Genomic DNA, 24,029 nt, shown 5'->3' with positions numbered 1-24,029 from the left:
AGTGAGAAAAGTTAAAATGAGAGATGCTTCATGGGAACGATAAGGAAAAAGAAAGAAAGGGAAACATAGAGTATTTAATATTTGTGGTACCAATATAACTTTTAAACTTGCAGTTTACTTTAATGTAATTAATGTTATTGATATGATTTTTTTTAGATAAAATATCGTGTTATTAGAGTTTTTGAATCACAAATGCTATGCTAGTTTTTTTTTGGCCTCCATGTTTACTGCATGACATTGATCAGCTGTCTTTTCATTTATCATGGAGATTTAAATCATCAGCATGAGACTTTGATTGATTGAGTAATAATGTGGTAATAAAAGTGTAAAGAAGAACAAGAAGAAGAACAACAAAAACAACAATGATGATAATATAAAAATTATATTACATAAAGTATATATATATATATATATATATATATATATATATATATATATATATATATGTATATATATATATATATGTGTGTGTGTGTGTGTGTGTGTGTGTGTGTGTGTGTGTGTGTGTGTGTGTGTGTGTGAATGCCATACTACACCTTTAACTTTATTACTGACAACAAAAGCCACGCCCCCATACCACCACCATACAGCATATTAGAGTATATACCACTTATGACATCTTACCACAACTTAAGTTAAGGGAGTTTGTTGTTTTAAAAGGCGGCATACTTTTTCTAAAGTCTTTGTTTAGCTTTTCCGTGTGAACCTGCCGCCCTCTAATGACGCCTAAAGGAACTACAGCCTTTATGGTTCAAGGTTCAAGGTTCCCTTCTCAATCAGTCTCTCAATCTTATTTGCTCACATCAGGGGTAATTCTATAACATCACAGAAATTCAGTTTTTCATCATTACACGAGAAAAAAAAATACATTCACCTGTTACCCTTAATATCATGAGAAGCTCCAAGCAACTAGACCGACTCCAGAGGTTCTGTTTTTTCTTAGAAGCAATTATCAAACACCACCACATACCAACATCCATCATTATCATTCATTCATTCATTCATCTTCTACCGCTTATCCGAACTACCTCGGGTCACGGGGAGCCTGTGCCTATCTCAGGCGTCATCGGGCATCAAGGCAGGATACACCCTGGACGGAGTGCCAACCCATCGCAGGGCACACACACACACTCATTCACTCACGCAATCACACACTAGGGACAATTTTCCAGAGATGCCAATCAACCTACCATGCATGTCTTTGGACCGGGGGAGGAAACCGGAGTACCCGGAGGAAACCCCCGAGGCACGGGGATCCATCATTATCAGAGTTCTGTTAATTATACAAGGGAGAAACTCCTCTTCCAAGACCAGCATAAAAAGGCAGACTTGTAGGTGATCTCCAGCCATTCGGAGAAATGCTTTCTGGTCAAATAAAACTGACTGGCTATAACGATCAGCGGTAAAGGGTGCTTTAAAAGCTTTTAATCAGAAGGAGACCATCTCAGATGTGAAGCAAGGGGGGTGGCTGCATCATGTTATGGGGGTGTTTTGCTGGAAAAGGGAAATGGAGCACTTCTAAAAATACATTAATTTTCATATTAGTTGTCCAAAATCCAGTAGGATTTCAGCTATGATAAATACCCATAATCCATATATATTTATAATATATATCTATAATAAGTCGATGGTTATATAAGTAATGATGTTCAAAGAATGTTTCATTGCTAATCATAGTATAAACAAAATAAGGCCTCAGGTACATCAGGTCAGTTCATCTCTCTTTATTAATAATTAAGCACTGAAAGTATAAAAACAACATCAAACAATGCAAGTGATGAGATTTTTTTTTTTTATTGAAACAATGCATGTAAAATCAAATCACACAACAAGAAAACAAAAGTGCAGTAATAATGCCCAATTGTTCAGTGAACTGCCTGCCACACAGACTATCAATGGCTGCATTGTGCTCAAGTAAAAAAAAATCTATCTCAACACCAACATTCTACTGCTCAGTAAAAAGCATTTATTTCTAACAAAAATAAGATATCAAATCAATAAATAAACATCTTAGTGTTGAAACCAAGTTTGATTGTAAACAGCGATGAAACTAGTCTACGGCAAAGCAAAGAGTGGAACATCCAACAGACCTTGGGTCTGTATCAGCTCGTAGAAAAAAAGGAGCATCGCTAGACATCAGTAGTTTAATGCACACAAGTGCAACATGGTTGGAAATTCACATTTGCAAACTCTCTTAAAAAATACAGTAACCCAAGTTACTGTATTTCTCAGACACAACATAAAACAGACACAACATAAAACACTCATACAGTAAAATTCCAGTTTTGACAGCACATCTCAAATCTCAAATATTATCTGAGATGGACAAAGTGCAGTAATTATTGTAAGTATGACTTAATCAACATTTAAATCTGATTCAAATGATCTATACAACTAGTGTAAATATATTTACATATAGTAACTATATGACCGGTTAAATGAGGAACCGTAGAAGTCACAAACATTTATTTAACACGTATTACACAGGTTTGTGGTTCTGGAGAAACCCTCCTGTCCAGCATGTTTTAGTGACACACAACATAATTTAGTGACACATTTCAACATAATGGGTGTTTCAGAGCACGGAAAATACTAGAACATACCTGACAAATGGTTCTCCAGGACCACAGTTGGAATCTAGTGATCCATACCTATATGGAGTTCCTTCTACAAATGCTAATTCAGAGCATTTCTTGGTCATGTCTTTATCATACACTAGGTGGCAGTCTAACACCAGCCTAAATGAACTGGCTTCAACTTGAGGTCTGTTATGGCTGTTATGTAGTGGTGTGGAAAGAAATTGTAGTGTTACATTGTGATAAACCGAACTTATAAATATAACAATTTAAAAACCTTTGCTAAAAATCATTAGTACCTTTGCCTGCTGCACAGCCACAAAACAGGCGAATGTCAATTTATAGCTGAGGCTGTATAAGGTTCAAAACTGCACACACTCACACACACACACACACACACACACACACACACACACAACATGTGCTTTTGGAAAACAAACGGCCATTCATTTGCTTATTGCTCTTGTTTGCCTCCTTTCTTTTTTGTCCTCTGACTGTCATGGAAAGATGTCATGGAGGGGCATTTTGTGAATGTGAATGTGCTCCATGGGGTGCTCAGGGAGACAGTCTCGTCTGTAGGTTATCGTCTTCTCATTGTGGGTGGGTGCATATGACGGGTTCTGTGACACAAAACGATTCAGATAATTCAGCTGCATGTGTATGTACACAGTTTAGACAAAATATGCATAAAATATATTAAGCATATGTAGTCTCAAATATGGTCACTATGACAAATACAAACACTATGATAGCAATGCTACATTAGCTACACAGGCTAGATTCTAGCTGGCACCATATTTCTAAAGAACTGGATGTCGCATTCAGTCACACACACAGACACTCACACACACAAACACACACACTCACACACACAGATACACATACACAATCACAGACAAACACAAACACACACACACACAGACACACACACACACACACACAGAGACAGACAGACACACAATCACAGACAGACACACACACACACAAACTCACTCACACTCACTCACTCATACATACACACACCTTGCTGCTGTCGTCAATCACATGTCCCCTTAGAGACCATTTCTTGCCACGGAGCAGCAAACGCACTACAGCCAGGATTCCCAGACCCAGGACCACTGTGAGGAGGAACACGCTGAGAAAGGTCTTAAAGTACCGGTAGCTGGACACACACTCTGAGCGAAGAAAGAAAAACATTTCAAAATGAGCTGTCTGCTCAAATTAACCATAAAGATAATTATATTACAGTAAATGATAACAAGTATATCAGTCTAAGAAAAAAAAAAACAATCACTCAAAAGGCTGTAATGAGCATTAATAATAATAATAATAATAATAATAATAATAATAATAATAATAATAATAATGTTTTTTTCCCCCAGATGTACTATATAGCGCAGTGATGCTGAATTCTTAATTCTAATTTTTTCAGAATGTCAAAAAGCTCATTCTAATATGTGCATCTTTCTGTACCAATAACTTACTCTGGGACTTACAAAGGATGCTCCAGATAAACAGTTTTAAACTCATGCACAGTCATTGCTATGGTGAAGTTTGTATTTACTCTCAGTTTAATTTTTTTATTATACTTCAGGAAGGAAAGTCAGCATCTGTACTTTGAAACTGTCAGAGATAAAGCTTAAAGTAACATTACGCATTCCAGTACAGGAAAGTCTTCAGAATTTGACTTTGAAGTCTTCAGGATGTGGCTTTGTGTTTGCTCAGTAACATAAGTTGTTTTGTTTTAATAACACAAAAAATGTAGTTTCTGGTGAGAGACAGCAAATTGTTATAGGTGCTGTAACAGGATTTAGTAATAACAGGAGCTTGTTTTGTGTATGCGTATCGATGTAATTGTTCTAATAAATAATGGTGACCTGTGTGGTCGTAACAGTAACTAAGATTTTCTTATTTTGTTGCAGCAGCAAAAACACTTCTAATCAGTTTGTCCTTGGATGTGCCATAATGTAACACTTTATGACCTCCATTTTAATGCAGACCCAAGAAACAACAAAGGGAAAAGCGATGCCAGAATGTAAATCCATTCACAAGCAGCACACAGAACACAAGCACATGTTCATTATATCATCAGCGAAGATGTCAGGAACAGCTGGACAGTGAAGGCCTGTGGATATGGTGCCAATATGAAACGAGGTGGATTGAGCTGAAACCAAGACACTGACAGCAACTGCTGGAGCACAGCAAATTCAGCCATTTATAGATCGGCAGCCACTGTCAGCTGCATTATCAGCGATTGTGAAATCCAGTAGGCTTGGCATCGAGCCACTACTCCACATACAAAGAGGCTAAAGTAGTGTATTGACATTTCAGCACGTTGCCATGGTGATCTGGCAGCAGAATTAGGGAGAGGGAAAGTGGGAAAGGTCGACCTCATCGGGAGGGGACAAGGATGCACATGCTGACACACACACACACACACACACACACACAAACACACACAATGGTCTGTGTTGTTTCAAAACCTCAAACCCAGTGTATGAACGCAGCCTCTGTGACATTTGTAGGTGAAAGACACCAAAAAAGAAGAGCATTACAAAGAACACCAACAGTCAAAGATCCAGGCATCACAGTGACACCTTCATCATCAAGTGTCTGATGAGAACAGAAAGGCAGATCAGAGGCGTGTCGACAGTGAATGTCATGCGTCATGTATGTATGTGTTTGAGTGTGTGTGGCTCCAAACTTTACCAGCATGCCTGCTAATCCATAGCTGTGGTCCGTGTGAGGCCATGTCCACATGGAACCTGACAACGCACTGCTCCCCGCTGTGGTACAGACAGTACTTCCCTCTGATCAGCTCTGGACGAGACAGAGAACGCTAAGTAGTTAACGAATAATCTTTCATATTTTCTATAAGACTATACAGTATTCTCCATAGACTGAGCCTATACACATTCACTACTAAATATGGTATGTGACAAACATCTTGTAGTGTACAACACAGTTATCTCACTAGCTCAGTCACATACAATTATAGATGCAACTCTTCCAGAATTCCCCTGGCCTTCGTTTGTGGATTTTCATAGTTACTCTTCAACAAAAATATGTCAGCCTTTAGTGGTTAAACCCAAACGTGAGGTAATAAGGACACAGAGAACAGATGGTGACTTATCCTATAATTTACTGTCATTTTTTTTTAAATTAGGGAATTCCCAAATCTGAAAAAGCATTATTTGCAATTTCTGTTAGATATTAGTTTGTATTTTCAGGAGATTAGGTTATTTATGAATAAGGTAGTATAATTTGTAGCTCGGGGGGCACGGTGGCTTAGTGGTTAGCACGTTCGCCTCACACCTCCAGGGTCGGGCTTCGATTCCCGCCTCCACCTTGTGTGTGTGGAGTTTGCATGTTCTCCCCGTGCCTCGGGGGTTTCCTCCGGGTACTCCGGTTTCCTCCCCCGGTCCAAAGACATGCATGGTAGGTTGATTGGCATCTCTGGAAAATTGTCCCTAGCGTGTGATTGTGTGAGTGAATGAGTGTGTGTGTGTGCCCTGCGATGGGTTGGCACGCCGTCCAGGGTGTATCCTGCCTTGATGCCCGATGACCCCTGAGATAGGCACAGGCTCCCCGTGACCCGAGGTAGTTCGGATAAGCGGTAGAAGATGAATGAATGAATGAATGAATTTGTAGCTCGATATGTGTGGGATATAGACTAGTGCCTGCCAATATATGATTTTTCTTTTAGAAGATAAAATGTTTTTATTACTTGGTTATTGTTAAAGAAATTATTTGCCAGCTGGCTTGTTGATTTCTTTGAGTTACACATTTACAGCATTCAGCAGATTCCCTTATCCAGAGCTACTAGCATTTTACCTCATTTATACAACTGAGCAATAAGGGTTAAGGGCCTTGCTCAGGGGCCCAGCAGTGGCAGCTTGGTGGACCTGGGATTTAAACTTACATCCTTCTGCTCTATAGTCCAACATCTTAACCACTAGGCTACACATCTCCATACACACTCGTTGTACCAAGTGACAGTTTGTTCAATGCCACATGTATGTACTGTATCAATGGTTAAGAAGGTGTCTTCCTTTAAGAGTTACTGTAGACGAGTCACAAAACATTCCCCATTACTTTCACAACATTTTGTGTTCTTTCCAATTTTGTGCCTAGTAGTCTTTTGAGTAGTTCCTGAAGACACAGTCATATAGTAATTATGTTACATCAGCCATGACTCATATCATGCTCTGTGTAAACTCTGAATGTAAACAAATGTCCAGACAGTATGGTAGATCAATAAGAGATGAAGCAGATTCCCAAGCTTTATACACATTTCATTTCACTTACGCACCAGTAATGTCATCGACATAGGTCACCAGTGCAGAGCAGCTTCGGTTGCATTGTTGTGTATCGTCTGTTGCCAGGCCTTCAGACATGTGGCAGTCCACACAACTCCTGAGAAAAAGAGAATGGAATGAGACTGAGAGACTCAGGAAGAAAAAAATTACGCTAATTTTGAGGCAAACAAATCAAATCAAGTCACAGAGATTCATATACGGTACGACATGCAGTGAAATGTTTTTTATGCTGATATAAAACAGAAAGTTACCTACAAAGAAATAAAAAAATATATACAATATGATAGATGACAAAAATATCTATTATATATATATATATGAACTTCATGTGATATAATGATTAGATGTGTACAGTTGTGAGTGCAATATATAATGCTGTAGAACCTCGAGCTGCACTGACAAAGCTAACAATATAGTATAAATATTTATAGATACTGGAATTGCCCTGTGTATTGCCAGAAATGTTGTTTGTGTGGGCGATGTGCAAAGGAGTCAAACAAAGACATGCATTTAAGTGTTCGGAAGAACTGAAAGAAAATGAGAAAGTAAGGGCTGGTTACCAGTGTGATTGACAGGAGTTGGAGCAGGTGGCGCACTTCTCACAGAACGCTCCAGAGCGCCGGTGGTGATCGCACACACACTTGCCGCATACACACTTTCCTTGTCCGCTGCACATCAAGCCATTGGCTGATGTGCAGCTTTCTGCAGAGAGGGGGCAGGCACAACTCTCACCTGTCCAGCCAGGTTGACATGAGCATTCCCCTGAGACACATTCACCATGTCCTGATATCACACACACACACACACACACACACACACACACACACACACACACACACACACACACACACAAAGGTAATGAGGGAGTTATTAATGGTGCTTGCAAAGCAACATTCTTACTATCGTGCATACTCTTCCAGACAAAACTTCGGCACGTAACTTGTCCCGCAGCTTTTGTCCTAGACCCATGAATGAGGTGTCAAATCGACCGGCTCATTGAGGAGAGGTGTGCTATGACTTTTATAAGCGATCCGAGTACCGGTACTTCTGGTACCGGGTCTCAAAGTGGCTTTTTTCCCATAGACTCCCATTATAAACTTTGGAGGTTTATAACTCAGCAAGCTTTCAAACTATCTACACCAAACTCGGCAAACTCACCAACTTTTAAATTGGTGTACCGACTGGCCTTCCGGTTGTGCCGCAGCCCCGCCCCCAAATATGCAAAATCAAAAAACTTTTTACAACATGGACATGTGACATATCAAAACACTCAGAACAATGAGGGGAACTTCCTCACGTGTATTTTGATGAAGTCACGTGACGTCACGTGATGTCACGTGAAAATCAAAATTTAGCACAACATGGACATGTGACATATCAAAACACTCGACACGATGAGGGGAACTTGCCACGTGCAAGCACCATTCACATTTTCTTCAGGAAATGTACATTCTAGTCTTCATTATTATTTAATTAACTAGCCTGCCTATAGTCTCATAATTGTAGTTCTGAGAAACACACACTACACAAAATCAAGAACAGTCCAAAACAGGAAACGGTTACTTGTTCTTATTTATTTTCACAGTGATGACAGTATAAGCGGTTGCGTCATCATTTTGCCACACGGCCAAGTGCAGAGTGAACAGAGTGAAAGATGTGCGCGGGTTAACATTGTTCCTTTGTCTCATCTGCTTTTGTTTTTGTTTGTATGAACTGAAATGAAACTTGATTGAAATGTTTTAGTGACAAAATGGAACTGGACATTTTTTAGTTTTACATTATGTTAGTAAAACTAGAAGTGACGCTAGTAAAACACTAAATGTCACTCTGAACCTGAAATACTGAAAGTATTTCTGTTCAATGTGCCTGAAAAATCAATTGTTCCTATTGGAACAGATTTTGAGAAATAATTACCTAATGTTAAGAGAGTTTGACTCCTAACCCTAAGGTTGTGGGCAATACCACGACTGAGGTGCTCAGAACCCCCAACTGCTCCCCGGGCGCCGCAGCATAAATGGCTGCCCACTGCTCCGGGTGTGTGTTCTTAGCTGTATGTCATGTCACTTTCACTTTCACGTTCATTAAAAAAAACCCAACTCAACAGCACCAATAAACTGAACTAGCTATCCTGCTAACAATTATCATTATTTTTATATTATTATTAAAAAAATAATAGATAGATAGCAAATCTAACTTATTGGATTTTTTTATTTTAAAAAATAAAATACAACCAGTGTCCAACATTGCTAGCAAGCTAATATTAGGCTAAATAATTCCTAATATTAGCTTGCTAGCAATGTTGGACACTGGTTGTAATTACACTATACCATATAAGAGTTAGAATAACAATAGCTAGTTTGTTAGTTTAAGATAGTCTTTACGGTCACATCTACTGTACGAGTAAAGTACAGTGAATTTGATTTCTTCACATATACAGTACTAACTTGTTAGCAAGCTCTGGTTAGAGTGTATGATCAATCAGCTACCAATTTCTTACTTGAGTAAGAGAAATGAAAGGAAAGGGGCAGTGGTGGCTAATGCTAGTTGCACTCTGGTGCAAATAGACCTTACTTTATACTAGTGTTAGCACAGCCTATCAGTACCAGTAATTCTTGCTGATGTCCAGGTTGAGAAGGTATCAAAAGTATACAAATCTCTGAGTTATAAAATTCATTATGCAGTGTTAAAAGACATACTGTTGGTATAACTGGGAAAGTAGTGCTGGGACCTTGAGCAAGGCCCTCATCCCTCAGCTGCTCAGTTGTATAAATGAGATAAATCTGTCGCTGTAGATTAGGGTGTATCCTAATTGCTATAAATTTAATGTTTTTTTAATGTTTGTGTTTACACATAAAGACACAAAGCACACACTCTCGGACACACACCCACCTCCACACATTAGACCCCTGTCGTTGGGACAGGAGAAGTCGTCCTTCTCACAGAACTTTCCGTAGATGGTGCCAAGGTTACTCTGGTCACATAGACATGCTCCACACACACAGGTTCCCCTGCCGCTGCACATCAGTCCTGTCTTCACATCTCGGCAACTGTCCGTCAAACTCATCTCAGCCCCTTGATCGACTCCGGGCCCACAAAGGGAAGTTTCCGGGTTGTCATGGCAAGGTCCTGCCCCACCACAGCTACATACACACGCCTGTTGCACTCGCACAGTCGTGGATTCATTAAATCCCACAGGTTTCACCACCAACATAACCTCAGGCTCATGTTCTTTCTGTGCGTCAGTCTTTTCCGGGCATGCTCGCATTCCCACTGTGATGTTGAAGAAGACCTTGAGGAAGGACATATCAGATAAGAGTGGAATCTTTGTGAGGGAAATATTTTACAGTTCCAGTCATAGATTAAGAGTGCACAATGTGGTTTGGTGTTTTCCGTGACAAATTTAACACATCTGCTAATAATTATACCTTTGTTAGCTGAGGAAAATACTAGTTAACATAAATAAGGGGAACACAGATGTAGTTAGAAGAGTCAGTGAGTGGCCTGTGGAAGGGTCTTTCCCTGTAAATATTTCTTGGTAAAATGTCAGTTTCAGATGATTTTATTACATTTTTTGTGCAGCTGTAAATAACTAACTTGTACATAAAGGGCACAGTTTACCACATCACAGTGAAGAAAGTCTTCTTTTGGAATATATGACGTTACAGCTGAACACAGTAAAACAGCTAGTTTCAGATTGAATGCCATGTTTCTCATATTGCTAGTTTGTATTATTATAAGGTCATATGGGCTCAGGATATTGGGCTGTTTCCTGTAAATGAGATATAATCAAATGTTATAATGCACTGAGCACCGCATAATCGCCTCCTCAAGAACACACTGGTCTCCCTCAGGACCTTGAAATACACACACACACACACACACACATCTCTATCAAAAGCACAAGATTGAGGTCTCCAGTGACTGTGGTTTAAAGGAGGCTTTTGTCAAGTGCTCCAACAATCAGAACAAGGAAGGTCTTGAGAAGAGCAAAACAAAAAACATGCACTTCTTACAGTTTTATACCAATTATGTATTATTTATCAACTCGAGGAGTCCTCCGTACTTTTTGTCCAGGTTGAACGTTGGTGCATTTGGTGCTTCCTGCCGCATTGGATCCTCCTGGGCAAACTGCTGTTACACTGACCGAGAATCTGTGTGCTTGGCCGTCCTCGACTTCCACCTCCACTCCGACATCTGATAGGAGCTTCTGAAAAAAGGAAAGTGAGACGGAGATGCACCATAGTGTCAGAGTGTGAGAGTCACTGCTATTCTAATCTATAATCAGGCTTTTTAAATGCATGATATATACAGTAGTTCTAAAAATAGATAGTAGGTAGCGAGATGTGGTGCAGTGTCACTGCGGCAATCCAGGCCAATCATAATGCAGGCCTTTGTTTAGCACAATCTGTGGATTCTAACCATTCTGGGAGAAAGAACAATAGATTGTTGCAACCCCACTGGGTTTAATGCATGTGCCGTGCTTACTGCCAGCCCAAAATCTGTGTTTTCACCTCAGATCCCCTACTAGTGTTTTCCACTGACTCAGTTTTCCTGATTCAGTCAGGAAAACACAGAGCATTCTTTATGTGTACACATGAGTGGCTTTATCTGTGAATCCCAAAGGAAAGCACTGACTGGGTGATAAAAAAAAAACACTCATTCTCTGTAAATGATTAACCGTTAGCTCAGATTGAACATTCAAATCTAATAAAGAGCCACTGTGAGTCAAACAGAAACTGAAAGGATCTTACCTTGTATGCATCCACTACTAGGTTTGTAAGATTAGAGGCTTTGGGAAGTAACCTCCCCAGGTAAGTTCCTGGAAGAAAAGCCACCAAATCCTTTTCACAAACAAAAAAAAAAACACAAAAGAGAGAGAGTCACTGAGTATCTGCACCTGCTGTGAGCCTCAGAGTTACCTAATGAAGACAGGATTCATTTCCATTTCTCAGAAATTACCTCATACCACTTATATTGCATCTGATTCACAGCAAAAATGGAGTAAATGCTGTTTTCTAGAAGCTTCTCTGCCAGCTGCCCGACGGTCGGATGCTCCTGAATGAGGCGAAGGATAAAATAAAGAGCATTTCTAAAACACTGTTTAATTTGTTCTTAAACACAAACAATGGCTCTTAATATTTTAGGATACAATGATATGAATCATATACAAGGATATGATTTTTATGTTCAGGAGAACATAAAAATGAATAATGTGAAAATTCTAGAAGACAAAGAACAAAAAAAGGAAAATTTTATATAAAAAAATCCACATGTAAAAATCTATATGAAGCAAAAGCAACCAGATGTATGTCTTTCACGTCCCATGTCTTTACATTCTGGGCAAATTCTATCCATATCACCATAGAAAGGACTCCACAAATGCTATTATTAAAATACATTTTGACACCTGAATGCATTTTTAGTGTACGTACATAAAAATAACAACCTGTGAAAAAATGTCAGTAATACTGAAAATGTACTAACATACTAACAACGGCTATTTCAATACCAGCTGAACTTTTGTATTCGACTCCAGCACAACAAGGTCAATATAATACTGTCTTATCATTTGCCTTTAGTGTACTATTTATGTAAAGAATAATTGATGTATTGGGTTTAATTACCATGTGAGCAGATTGAGAATAAGTGCCATCTTCTAGGTGGCAGCGACCGTCATGAGGCACCACGATGCCCGCCAGTTTGCCATCCAGTGCCAGATGAGATGGCTGATCCGTCATAACCAGCAGCAGGTGTTTAGCTTCAGGTCGCCAGCCAATGTCTTTCTGCAAAAATGATAAAGAAATATAAACCTGCCTTTAGAAATACATGAGCTTTGTATGGATTATGATTCTTGGATTTACATCAATAAAGCATATAATGAGTTTTCCCCGTTATTTCTACTCGTCACCACACTATATCATAAATACGCCAAAAAAATAACGTGTCACAAATAGAAGGATTTTACAAATAGCTGAGTGTTATCACCTATAACGTGTCATCTGTAGATTAACCTTATTGTATACGCCTAAATGTAATAATGTGACCATTGTTTAGGTTTATGAAACTGTTTGGGGCCTGTGTTTGTGTTTAAAAGCAGGCATTTTGTCAGAGCAAGAACCAAAACCAAAATCTTGTATAACCTGCACACTGAATACCATTCATTATAAGAAGTGTAATTTAGTTAAAAAACGAAAACGCTCTACATTTAAAAACACGTAGAAAAACACGGCAGGTGTTTGTGCAACTGCTTCCTATGACACATTTGTATCCCGAATGCTGTTGCAAGAGCAGGCCATTACACACAGCAAAAAGAAAGAGAAATCAGAGAAGGCAATAGTTCAAAAGGTAGGTAAGGATGGGCTTAGTCAGATATTATAGTATAAATAAACAAGTAGTTCATTAATCGCAGTTTAGTTCTACTTTCTATTTCAGTGCCTAATAAGACAGAAAGTGATGCACAGAGCTGTAGGAGTTATAAAGCCTGCTATTTATTCGAGGGCACATCCGATCCATATCCAGATTCGTGGAAAAAAATCTAAAGGATGAACACAAAAGCTTCTTTGTTATTAATGGCTTAGTCAGCCTACTAATGAATTCTTTACTCCTCACTGATGCCTTGAATTACACCCACATTTCAGCAGCTGAGTGCCTCTATTGATGATGTCAATAAAAAAAGCAATGTCAGCACCGGTGACACAGGATGACTCAGGCTCCCAATGTGCGGCATGATGAGTCCATTCTAGCTCCCACTGAGTGGGATGTCTAATGTGTACTGCTACACACAGATTCCCATGCATTGTTCACAGGCTTGTGCAGTGACGGCAGTCTAAAGTTAGCTGTCACAACTTAAGACTTAAAAGGACTTGTTTCTTGACAAAGATCAGGCCTTGTACTGAAGCGCATTTTATCAAGGAGTGTCTTAATTAGAGACTTTAGGCTAAACACCTGAACAGAAAATTGAGCCAAAAAGAAACTTGCATTTAACTTAACCACATAAACAACCACAACATGAAAACTGTTATAACGAATGTTTTATTATACTAACACAATTCCATGTACAGTTTCCCATCAAAAAAAGGAAGTATCTATCCTGGTGCTGAGCTGGATTCTGTACACAATCTCTCAGTATTTACAAATACTTTTCCACTAGTGTTGACGTGAGCTTGCGCAAAAACCACCGGAGCTCATTAACGGATTATCTACTTATCTACTGCTTTTGAATCGAATAAGAAATAAAACAAAACATTTCATTCATTCAAACTCACTTATAATGCAAGTCTACTGTAGGTAGCTGTTGGTTAAATATTTACACGAAAGCTTGTATTTTTTATAGAACATTTCCAGAACTTAATAAATCAAACATATTTGGAAATAAAGCTCAAAATCTGTATAATGTATATATATATATATATATATATATATATATATATATATATATACACAAATATGTTAGCAATGTATTTAATCTATCTTAAAGTAAACACAAAAGTGCCTCAGGAGTATCTCAGACTTATCCAGTATGGAGATGGAAAAAGACCTTAAGAAATCTTATTATTTATTGCTAGAGTATTTCAAGGCAAGATGAAGCTCCATTAGCTAGAAGCAGGCTTGTAAACATTTATCTTCTGCTTATCAAATTTACATTTATTCACTTGGCAGATGCTTTTATCCAAAAACATTTATGATTAAGTCATTATACAATCCAAGCACAGAACTGAGCAGTTAAAATCCTGGCTCAAGGGCAAACAGTGGCTCCCTGGAAATGCTATGATGTGAATGAATGAGTGGTATGTGTGGTATGGTTGTTTTTTCTTACTTTTCTTTTTTCTCAGACAGAAATCTATCTGAGAAACTTTGCCACCTCCTGAGGTTATTACTTTTGATGATGTCAATAAATATATTATCGAATTATTGATTCAAACTGTATCACTGTTAATCAGGACACATCATATAATGCAGGATGGAGGATACAAGGATGAATAAAGTCAGTGCTATAAATGTTTTCACAAATGTAACACCCAGTACACTGTCGTTGTAATGAATGTGGCCCCTTTTTAAATTCCCCTCATCTTCATATTCTTACGCCTCATTCCCAGTCACAATATACACCTACAACACAACCCTATTCTCAGTAGATCAGAATCTTGATCTTAAATTATCTCCACTGTTAACAGTTAAAGCTTTCGATTTGTGTACGTATGTATGTATGTATATTTGAGTAATGTATTTCAAATAGTAAACAGCTGCCATTTGACTTCCATTTTAAATGAGGATTCATTTAATGCTTCTCCCTGCAGAGCGCCAGACCACCCTAATCTCTGAGGCCACCCTGGTAACACGCTTTGAACGTCAGGCGTTTAGACTTCAGTGTTTACCTGACACACAGCTGCTTGCAGCATGGCGTCAAAACCTCCCTCTGGTGTGTCCATGTTTCCGGAGATCCTCTGCTGCTGAATCACATGCTTGAACTCTGTCATGTTGTCTGTGATAGGTAGGACGTGGATAAAGCCGTGGGCTGGCCGGCAATTAATCTCATAATCACTAGAGTGAGAAGGAGGTAAGAGACAGTGTGATGAAATTAAAACATTAAAGGAAATGGGAAATAGTCAAGGGAAAGAATGAAGGAAAGAGAAGAACGTTGAAAGGGGGGGTGGGGTAAAGAGACATAAACAAAGTGGACAGGCAGTATAAGGGAAAAAGATTACATGAGCCTCTCCACAGCCGATTCCCACATTACAACAGATGAGATCATCATGGAATGTGCTGGTGCTCCCCGGGCCTACTTCAGGGGGGTCATGGTTGTTAGTCAGCCAAGCGGTGGCATTTTTCTGTAATGTTTAAAAAAATCCACTCTGCAAAGCTAAAAATAAATCGACACAGACTCTTTGGAATGTGTGGATACATAAGCACATGTAGGGCTTGATAAATAATCTGTACTGTAGCTCTGCACCCAGTTTCGTAAGCCTATGAAATAATCTTTAGACAGTATATATAAACATACCTAACCCGCCTTCCATTTTATCACTTACACCTTCTTAAGTATACAATTACTGACCATATTGCTGTCCCCAATTTGCCAGGCATCTTCCATCAGTAGAAAGAAACCAGAAGATTAATTGAGTGATGGACCGTTCTCAGCATCGACGCTGACAGATGCATCAGGTCCACGAAAACCGTAGGGGTTTTTTTAAGCTAATGTTGTTAATGCTTCATTCCACACACCTACTGTACGTACCATGCTAGTCACCGGTTTGGTTCGAATTTTTTCCATGCTTTGTTTGTGTTGATAGTAATTCTGCTATCCCTGAAGAGAAACAATATGTGTAGTCCCACTTGAGTTGTAAAAACAGTAAATTTTCAATATAGCAGCCCACTTGCATAAAGCAGAAACAGTAGCATACATATACATATACACAGGGTATATATGTATATAGGATAAGGTGGACAAGGTAGGGATCTGCCGCTTACCTGGTGGTTACTATAGAAAATTTTTAACTTAGCTACTCATAGCTACTTTGTTGGTACCACTGAGTCTTTATTACAGCGTATATGTGAGTGTGAGGAGGCCTTGTAAACACACACACACATACACACACGTATATATATGTTCTGAATTGAAATATGTATCTAAATCACATGTTCTACAATTTTGAAGTCTGTTTACCTCCAAAAGTCAAAAAGGAGAGATTTACTATTCTCACTGTGGCGCTGGAGTATCACAGACAATTTGACGGCTGGCACTTGATTACCAACTACATTAATTAGTCATGCATGAACACACAGCTGTCCAACGACTTGATTAAATCATGACACGCACTGTGTGAGAAAAAAACATTAGATTAAAAATTGTCATTCTTTTTACCTGCTGTTGTTAAACTGGCTTCTTACACAACATGATCTTTGCAATCAGATAGTACAGTATAAGAAAGATGGAAAATGCAAACAAACATGACGACAAGCCAGTATTCAGTCACAGAGATATCTGATGGGTTTTTCCAGACCACCACACATACATTCTTTACAAATTCAAACCCCATAATTGAAATCAACTCTATGCATTTTATCTGCTTACTAGAAAGTGAAATAATAAGTGAATCACACACCTGGCCATGGAACAGCTAACAGCCAGCTGTCCAATTACTTTTCTTTGCTTAAAAAGGGGGACCACATATAAAATCTAACCTAATGTAAATGTAATGTAAATGCTGTAATTTCTACACCAGACACCTGCTTTGGATGTACATAACTCCAATATTCTCTAGTAGACTGACAAAATAAGCATTTGAACAATATGTACCGTATTCTATATACTACATTCTGGCAAAAGATTGTATGTGTTTAAAATATAAGCTGGTTATTAATTTACAGTAAGAGATTAATCATCATTTTACTTCCTGTATTGGCTAAACAAAGAACAAAGTCCTTTACTTTAATCCAGTTATAATTCTTCAGTCGAAACTCAGAATCTGGTAGAAAACAAGGAACAGTCTAACACAGGGGTTTTCAACATCCGTCCTTCTACCCACCCTACTACTGTGTTACCACTTCAGACAGGTGGCAAATTGAAGGAATTCAGCTTCAGTGTTCCTTGACATAGCTTGTACAAGTCTATGGAGCTGCACCGGAGAACTCAACACCTCAGATAATCTGCTCTGTAGCATATCACACTGCTATGAGTGTTCAGTTAGCTTGAGATCTTGTGTGTGTGTGTTTGGTCACAACATATGATCTGCATCATTTTCATACACATCAAACCTTTATTTTAACTTTATATTGATTTGCAGATCCCTCTAAAAGGAAAAGTTCATCCAAGGATGACAGAAAACTAACTAACTAAATAAATAAATAAATAGACCCCATAATAGAGCATAATAGAGCCACTGTTTTTTTTTTCTTTTATCACTCACCTGTCAACTACTCTACTCACAACACATCTTATCTAATAAGTTATTTATTAGGCTTTTTTCCCGTGTCATGCTAGAAGAAGACTGTGATCTCAGACCGCAGTTCAGCATGTGACAAGCAAAATAGGAGGAAAAGAAACAGGAGAAAAAAGACGTTCTTAACATTGATAAACCCAAGTTTAGGCTATTTTGGCTAAGTAACTAATGCAAGTTGGAAAATGAACTGTCACGTGACGTGCGAAATGTAGGTCATGTTGATAGGATGACAGATTTCCAGCTTACTGCACAAGGGTACATTTGTTTCAGGTGACTAATCAAGCCATTGAGAGTGGGAGAAAAAAAACATTGCTCATCCTGCACCTGCTTCCTAGCTGCTTTACTCTCTGAGATAAGCCTTTTTCATAATAAACGTCTGCTTTGGATTTAAAGGAAGTAGCAATTAACAAGACACAATGATGTTGGAAAAATATGTTTTGTTATAGTTTAACTTATTTGTTGCTTGATGCTGACTGTGATTATATGGGTCTACGGAGAAAATCGAGGCTTAACTACAAGAAAATTCTACAATTAAGACTAAGAATAATCTGTATATTTAAAGACATATATGATAAATGCAAGTGTCCCAGCTTACCTGCAAGGGTTATTGATTTTTGAAGGATGTACATCAATATACGGAGAGACTGGCTTGTCCACAAATGATCCAAACCCCACTTGGAAATCACTGGAATGTTCCTTCATGCGGTGGGACAGGTTCACTCCGACGGTCTTTAGCCGGTCCAGGTTCTCCTGCATGGAGGCAGAGACGTCCACCAGGTAGTACAGGTCTACAGGATACAATTCCAACTGCTTCACTTCAACTATGAAACTCGCCTCACTGCCTGAGACAGGAAAATATATCATTATTACACAATTTTCAAAAGAAGTGATACTCTATGGTATAATAATGTAACACACCAACAGTATAAACAGATTGGTTTTCCTTACCTGGTCGTAGCTGGATAGAAATGTCTCGAGGAGTCACTTGTGAGCTGCTCAGTGTCATGTTTACCTCCACTTTAACTCCAGGATTCTCAATAAACTCCTCCTCGCAGCCGTTAAGCATAAGCTGAGCAGCAGTATCACACCTCTTGCTAATGTGTGCTCCATCCAGAAAGCTCTATAACAACAAAATACACATATAAAGTAAATAGTACAGATCATTTGTATGAAAGCAGGTATTGTACAGTTTATCTTTTTTCCATTAAAAATACTGCATTGTTTGCAGAGACGTGCATTTACTATAAAGCATTGCTTACATTGCCCTTGTTTGGAAGAGCAGTCCAATCAGCCAGAAAGCCAGTTCAAAGAAGTGTGTTTTTGGCCTGTGTTTTAAAGCGTCTGATGTAGTGTTAAGCAATGTGCTAAGTGGCAGTGGGGGCTGATCCCCCATTTCTGTGAACTTTGAACTTAAAATTTAGAAAATAAAAGAAGGTTTCTGGGGGTGGAATCACAGTCGAAAAGATCAGAGATAAACAGTAAGAAGGTCTCTGTATTTTATGGGAAGCCAGTGAAGACATGCCAGAACTTGAGGGATGCAATCTGTCTTCTTGGTTGCAATCAAAATCCACGCCGCAGCATTCTAGAGAAGTTGTAGTCAGGACAACATGTACCAGCAAGTCTAACATATGATATCTGAAGCCACCATATTTTTCCAAAATGCTGCTAAACCAATATAATAGAAAATAGACCTTACTTGTAACAGAGCTAAATAATACATTCTGTGTATGAGCTAGCAGACTACAACTACTGGCTAGTTTTGAGGTCAGGAGAACAGACATACTCTTATGGCCAATTACATTTCCAGCTTTCTGGTGGCTTTAGCATCATTAGGATTCCTTAGGAACTCTTGATCTACAGATGGTTGAGAAAACACTTAGACATTAATTATTTACATTTATGGCATTTGTCAAGCGCAAAGAGCTACTCAGAGAAGTTTCTACCCTGGCGCATGAACAGAGATACCTTCTCTTAATACCTTCCTCGTACCCTAAGAGAAGGTAGGACCAGTTGAGCAGTGTGTGGTGCAGTGTAAGTGCTTTAGTGGCTGCGGGTCAGGTTTTCACTTAGTAGGCATGCATCAGTGTTTTAGATCTAGCAATGGGGTGGCTACGCAAGCAGCATAACTTTGTACACCATCAAGTTGACAGGAGTTGGTAAAGCTATAATAATGGGTATCTTGACAAATTTTCAGTAACTGTGGCAGTGGCACTAACAGATTGGTACCAGGACATCTGGTCTGGTCTGAATCTTGTCCAACAACAGAGATACTATTTCACAATGACTGCCACACTTGTGTTGTTTGGTAAATTGCTTTACATACTACCCCACCATTTACATTGGTACTGCACGGAACACTCTTTCTGCCAGTGTTAGAATATGGTGCAATGTAAATTTTTTTATAATGTTCATGTTCATTTGATGGATTCTCACAAATAACCATATAATGAACACATGACACTCAGAAAAGAATTTTGAGTAGCTTTGCGATCGTGAAAGTAAAATGATATGTAAAATGTTGATTTCTAGTTCGGCTCATGCTTTCTTACAGATTATGAAGCCAGACATATTTCTTTTGCAGAAAGTAATGCTGAGTACACTCTTAATGACAACATATGATCATACCATGCTGGGATGGAATATGACAAGTTACCAAGATGTGGTTTGTTAAAAGTACAGTTAAATTTTAATTTCTATACTGAACCTTTAATCACAAAGCTATTCATAGCAAACACAATGTCTCCTGAAAAATTGACAGTTATCGCTTTCACTCTTAAAATGGTGCATATGTCTACTAATAATCTTTTTCACCCTCAATATTCACTGATCAACCACATCCCAAAAAAGGAAATAAATGTGAATTATTTACTGTATTGATATCTTTAACAGCATGACATGGTCTGATAATAAATAATAATAATAACGATAATAATAATAATAATAATTATTATTATTATTATTATTATTATCGTTATTATAACTATTAATAATAATAATAATAATAATAATAATAAATAGCGTCATTGGAAAATGACTGGCTCCCCCAGATATGATGATTTCATAAGTTCAAAAGATTTCATGTTTATTAAATGTGTAGAGATTTTAGTAACCCTTTAAAAAAACAGATGGTGGAACAAACTGCCACATATACTTTCCATAGACAAATGACTAAACTGTTATTGATCAGTGTGTGTGTGTCTGTGTGTAGGAGTAAAAAGGTTACTAAAAATAAGCGCTGATAGATACCACGGCTGTCTGAACAGAGTGTAGCATGTCTTTCGTCATGCACCTTTCTACAAGGTCAAAATATCTGTTAAAGTGTGAAGCCCCCATCTCTTGCATACAGATTAGTGGGCAGTCATGGTCTGTGTGTGGGCTGGGAAAGCACCTGACTTTGCAGCCTCTGTTTGCAGACATCATAGCCCATTTAAATGGGTTCCCACGGCCACTCCAGCCCTAAGCAGCTTGTTTAAGAGGCTGCTGGGGCTTAAAGAGACTCTCTGTGCGGGGGAAGGAGCAACAGGACAAGTCTGGGGCTCCTTCGGGTCATCGCCTATCAGACTAAACACTACCATAACTGATTGGTTAGTTAAAAAAAAGCACTGAGTACCAAGACAGACATATCATTGTTGAAGTGTTCACATTACCTTCTGAAAGCACCAGGCGCAATCTGGTCCACGGCTCAGGCATTCTTGACACGTCAAGAGGAGAGGTGAGCTGCACGTCTTATCAGCTGCAAAGCAGGAACAAAACGAAAGACGAGATGTACACACCAATGAACAAAGCTCAATATTTTTGCTTTTAGAACATTTCTCCGTCATGGGAGCCCAACTAATTTTGGGGACTCAGTTAAAACAATATCCTGAATTCTTGCTTTGTCACTCAACACACCTGAATTTAACCCATTAGCCAAGTAACAAGCACTACATGAAAGAAAAAGAAAACATTGCACAGCTGGAGAATACTAAGCCTTGAGGATGTGCTGAGTCAAAACATACAGAAAATTTAATGTAGTTGAAAAAAATATGCACCTGTTAATCAAAAAATTAAACAGATCATTAGAAAATAGAAAATAAATCAGCTAGCAACTTAGTTAATACAGCACTAACTGGTCTCATCTTAGGTTCTCAGGTTTCCTCCAACCTCCTAACCTACTACACTTTGCCCTTATATTGAATGAGTGTGTGAATTTATATGTACATGAAGCTCTGTGATGAACTGGTGTCCCAACCAGGGTGTATTCTGGCCTTATTCCCAGTGCTCTTGGGTTATGCTTCAGATTCACCACAACCCTGACCAAAGCGGTCACTGAAGCTGGATGAATGTAGTGACTGTGTATGTATGTTTTGGCTTCATGTCAGTGATGCTGTACAGTTATAAAAGTTTCAATTGTCATTGAGAATCAGCCTGGACAAGGGTGAGCTTCATACATAATGTATGATGTAACGCTGCAAATACAAGAAACAATATGCATACATTACTTCATTTTTAGTTCAATACAGGTTTACATGACACCATTATATCCAGAGCACCTTACATTATCTCATTTTTATACAACTGAGGGTTAAGGGCCTTGCTCAGGGGCCCAACATTGGCAGTTTGGTGGACCTGGGATTGAACTCACAACCTTCTGACTGGTTTCCCAACACCTTAACCACTGAGCGACCACATCCCAGGTTATAAAGCAAGCTCATTTAGACTTTAACTACACTCCATGTTCTGTTGTGTTCTTATGATTATCAACACAATTTTCCCCACTAGTCATGTACATAGATACAGAACCCCGACAATACATTACACCATTCAAACCCGAGCTCCAAATCACAGTCACTCAGTGTAACAATATAAACTTTCTGTTATGTATCAAGGAGTCATCTGGGGAAAAATACAGATCCCGATACGGATCACTGTGTAATTCCAGCTAAAAATGCATGTACTCACCGGAACGAGAGGATGCAAAGTGGAGCACAGAGAGAAAGACCACCGCACAACGGAGAACGAGGTTACAGTATTTATGCAGCCAGGAACTCATAGCAGCACCGGACAACGGAGTGTTTCCGCACCAGGTACTTTTCACTGGAGACGAGATTTCTGAAGGAAAACGTCAGATTCTTGTGCAACAAAAAGAGCACACAAGCAGCACCGTAACGCATTTACCCCAGAAATCGTCTAATCCCAAACACCGCTCAGATTCCCCCAGAAATATAATCGGATTATCACGGGAAGAAACCCACAAAGCCCGTTTTGTTCGTGTTGAGTTCTCGCGGAGGAGGAGAACAAAACTCCGCACCGTTCGTCCATTTAGCATGAATGCACGGGCAGGTGGTGGTGACCGGCAGAAACCGGCCCCAGTGCCATCAGCGCGGTCCAGTTACCGGAATAACAAGCGATGATGATGATAGACGTGGTCGTTCTCAGCGCCGAGCATCGCGCGCGCTCGTTCGGGGCTGTTTAAAAGTGAGGTTGCACGCGCGCCTTTATTCGTGAGCGCCATGGTAACGCCGCTGCCCCCGGTGCCACCGGTAGGCGGTGCGCGCGCGCAGCTTGTGTTGTGATACGTGCACGTAGTCGTTCATAGAGACGGGAGAAAAAAAAAACTATACAAAATTGTTGGTTCATTTTAAGACGTTTTAATCAAATCAAATCAAATTTCCTTCTCAAACAGGTTGATGTTATGTGATTAAATCGTATGTGAAAGATTTCCATAAGATACTTTATAATGCCAAATAACATAAATGTAAATGTAGTAATGTTTTCCTGCATTTCTTTTTTCCTTTGCTTTGCTTCATTGGTTTTTTCTGTAACCATCCTGGTTACAGTGACAGTGGTGGTGCAGTGGGGGAAAACACACTGGATTAGATATAAAGGGCAATTTTCTGGGATTAGGAATGCTCATAATCTATATTATGTGTTATATGTTACACGTTACTGGATTGTTTTATATGAAAAAATATATATAATAATGTGGAAAAAAAAAAAGAATTTGAAAAAGGGATTTTCTAGATTTTTCCTAAAAAAAAACATGATATATGACTAAAACATGATATATGAATATATATATATATATATATATGAATGTTTTTTATATACGTTTTTGTTGCTTTTGAGCACCCCAGTTAATTAACAAGTGTTCATAAACAGTATAATGCCAAGTATTAGCCTAGTTAATTGGCTTTTTCCAGTGGCGTCCATGG

At 38.8% G+C, this 24,029-nt stretch overlaps 1 protein-coding gene across 1 annotated transcript; it reads right to left on the bottom strand.

The window, feature by feature from the left end:
* Positions 1-1,791: 1,791 nt before the first annotated feature.
* itgb8 (integrin, beta 8) lies at positions 1,792-23,323 on the bottom strand. The gene is made up of 15 exons (XM_060857159.1): positions 22,777-23,323; positions 21,483-21,568; positions 18,784-18,955; positions 18,431-18,677; positions 15,271-15,436; positions 12,520-12,678; positions 11,855-11,950; positions 11,647-11,736; positions 10,959-11,102; positions 9,785-10,184; positions 7,456-7,678; positions 6,889-6,992; positions 5,286-5,396; positions 3,600-3,751; positions 1,792-3,196 (listed from the first exon to the last, which is right to left on the bottom strand). Exons 1-15 carry the CDS (start codon positions 22,865-22,867, stop codon positions 3,074-3,076), a joined length of 2,364 nt encoding a protein of 787 aa, XP_060713142.1. The 5' UTR covers positions 22,868-23,323; the 3' UTR covers positions 1,792-3,073.
* Positions 23,324-24,029: the final 706 nt, after the last annotated feature.

The sequence above is a fragment of the Tachysurus vachellii genome, chromosome 21 (genome assembly GCF_030014155.1).
Source record: "Tachysurus vachellii isolate PV-2020 chromosome 21, HZAU_Pvac_v1, whole genome shotgun sequence".
NCBI lineage: Eukaryota > Metazoa > Chordata > Actinopteri > Siluriformes > Bagridae > Tachysurus > Tachysurus vachellii.
This window is presented reverse-complemented; position numbering and strand designations above follow the sequence as displayed.

Excerpts from the sequence above, each read along its gene's own strand:
- itgb8 (XM_060857159.1), bottom strand. The coding sequence starts at position 22,867 with ATGAGTTCCTGGCTGCATAAATACTGTAACCTCGTTCTCCGTTGTGCG. Across the intron at positions 21,569-22,776 it reads CTTTGCATCCTCTCGTTCCG|CTGATAAGACGTGCAGCTCA; the intron begins GTGAGTACATGC and ends CCTGCTTTGCAG. Across the intron at positions 12,679-15,270 it reads TGCAAGCAGCTGTGTGTCAG|AAAGACATTGGCTGGCGACC; the intron begins GTAAACACTGAA and ends TCATTTTTGCAG.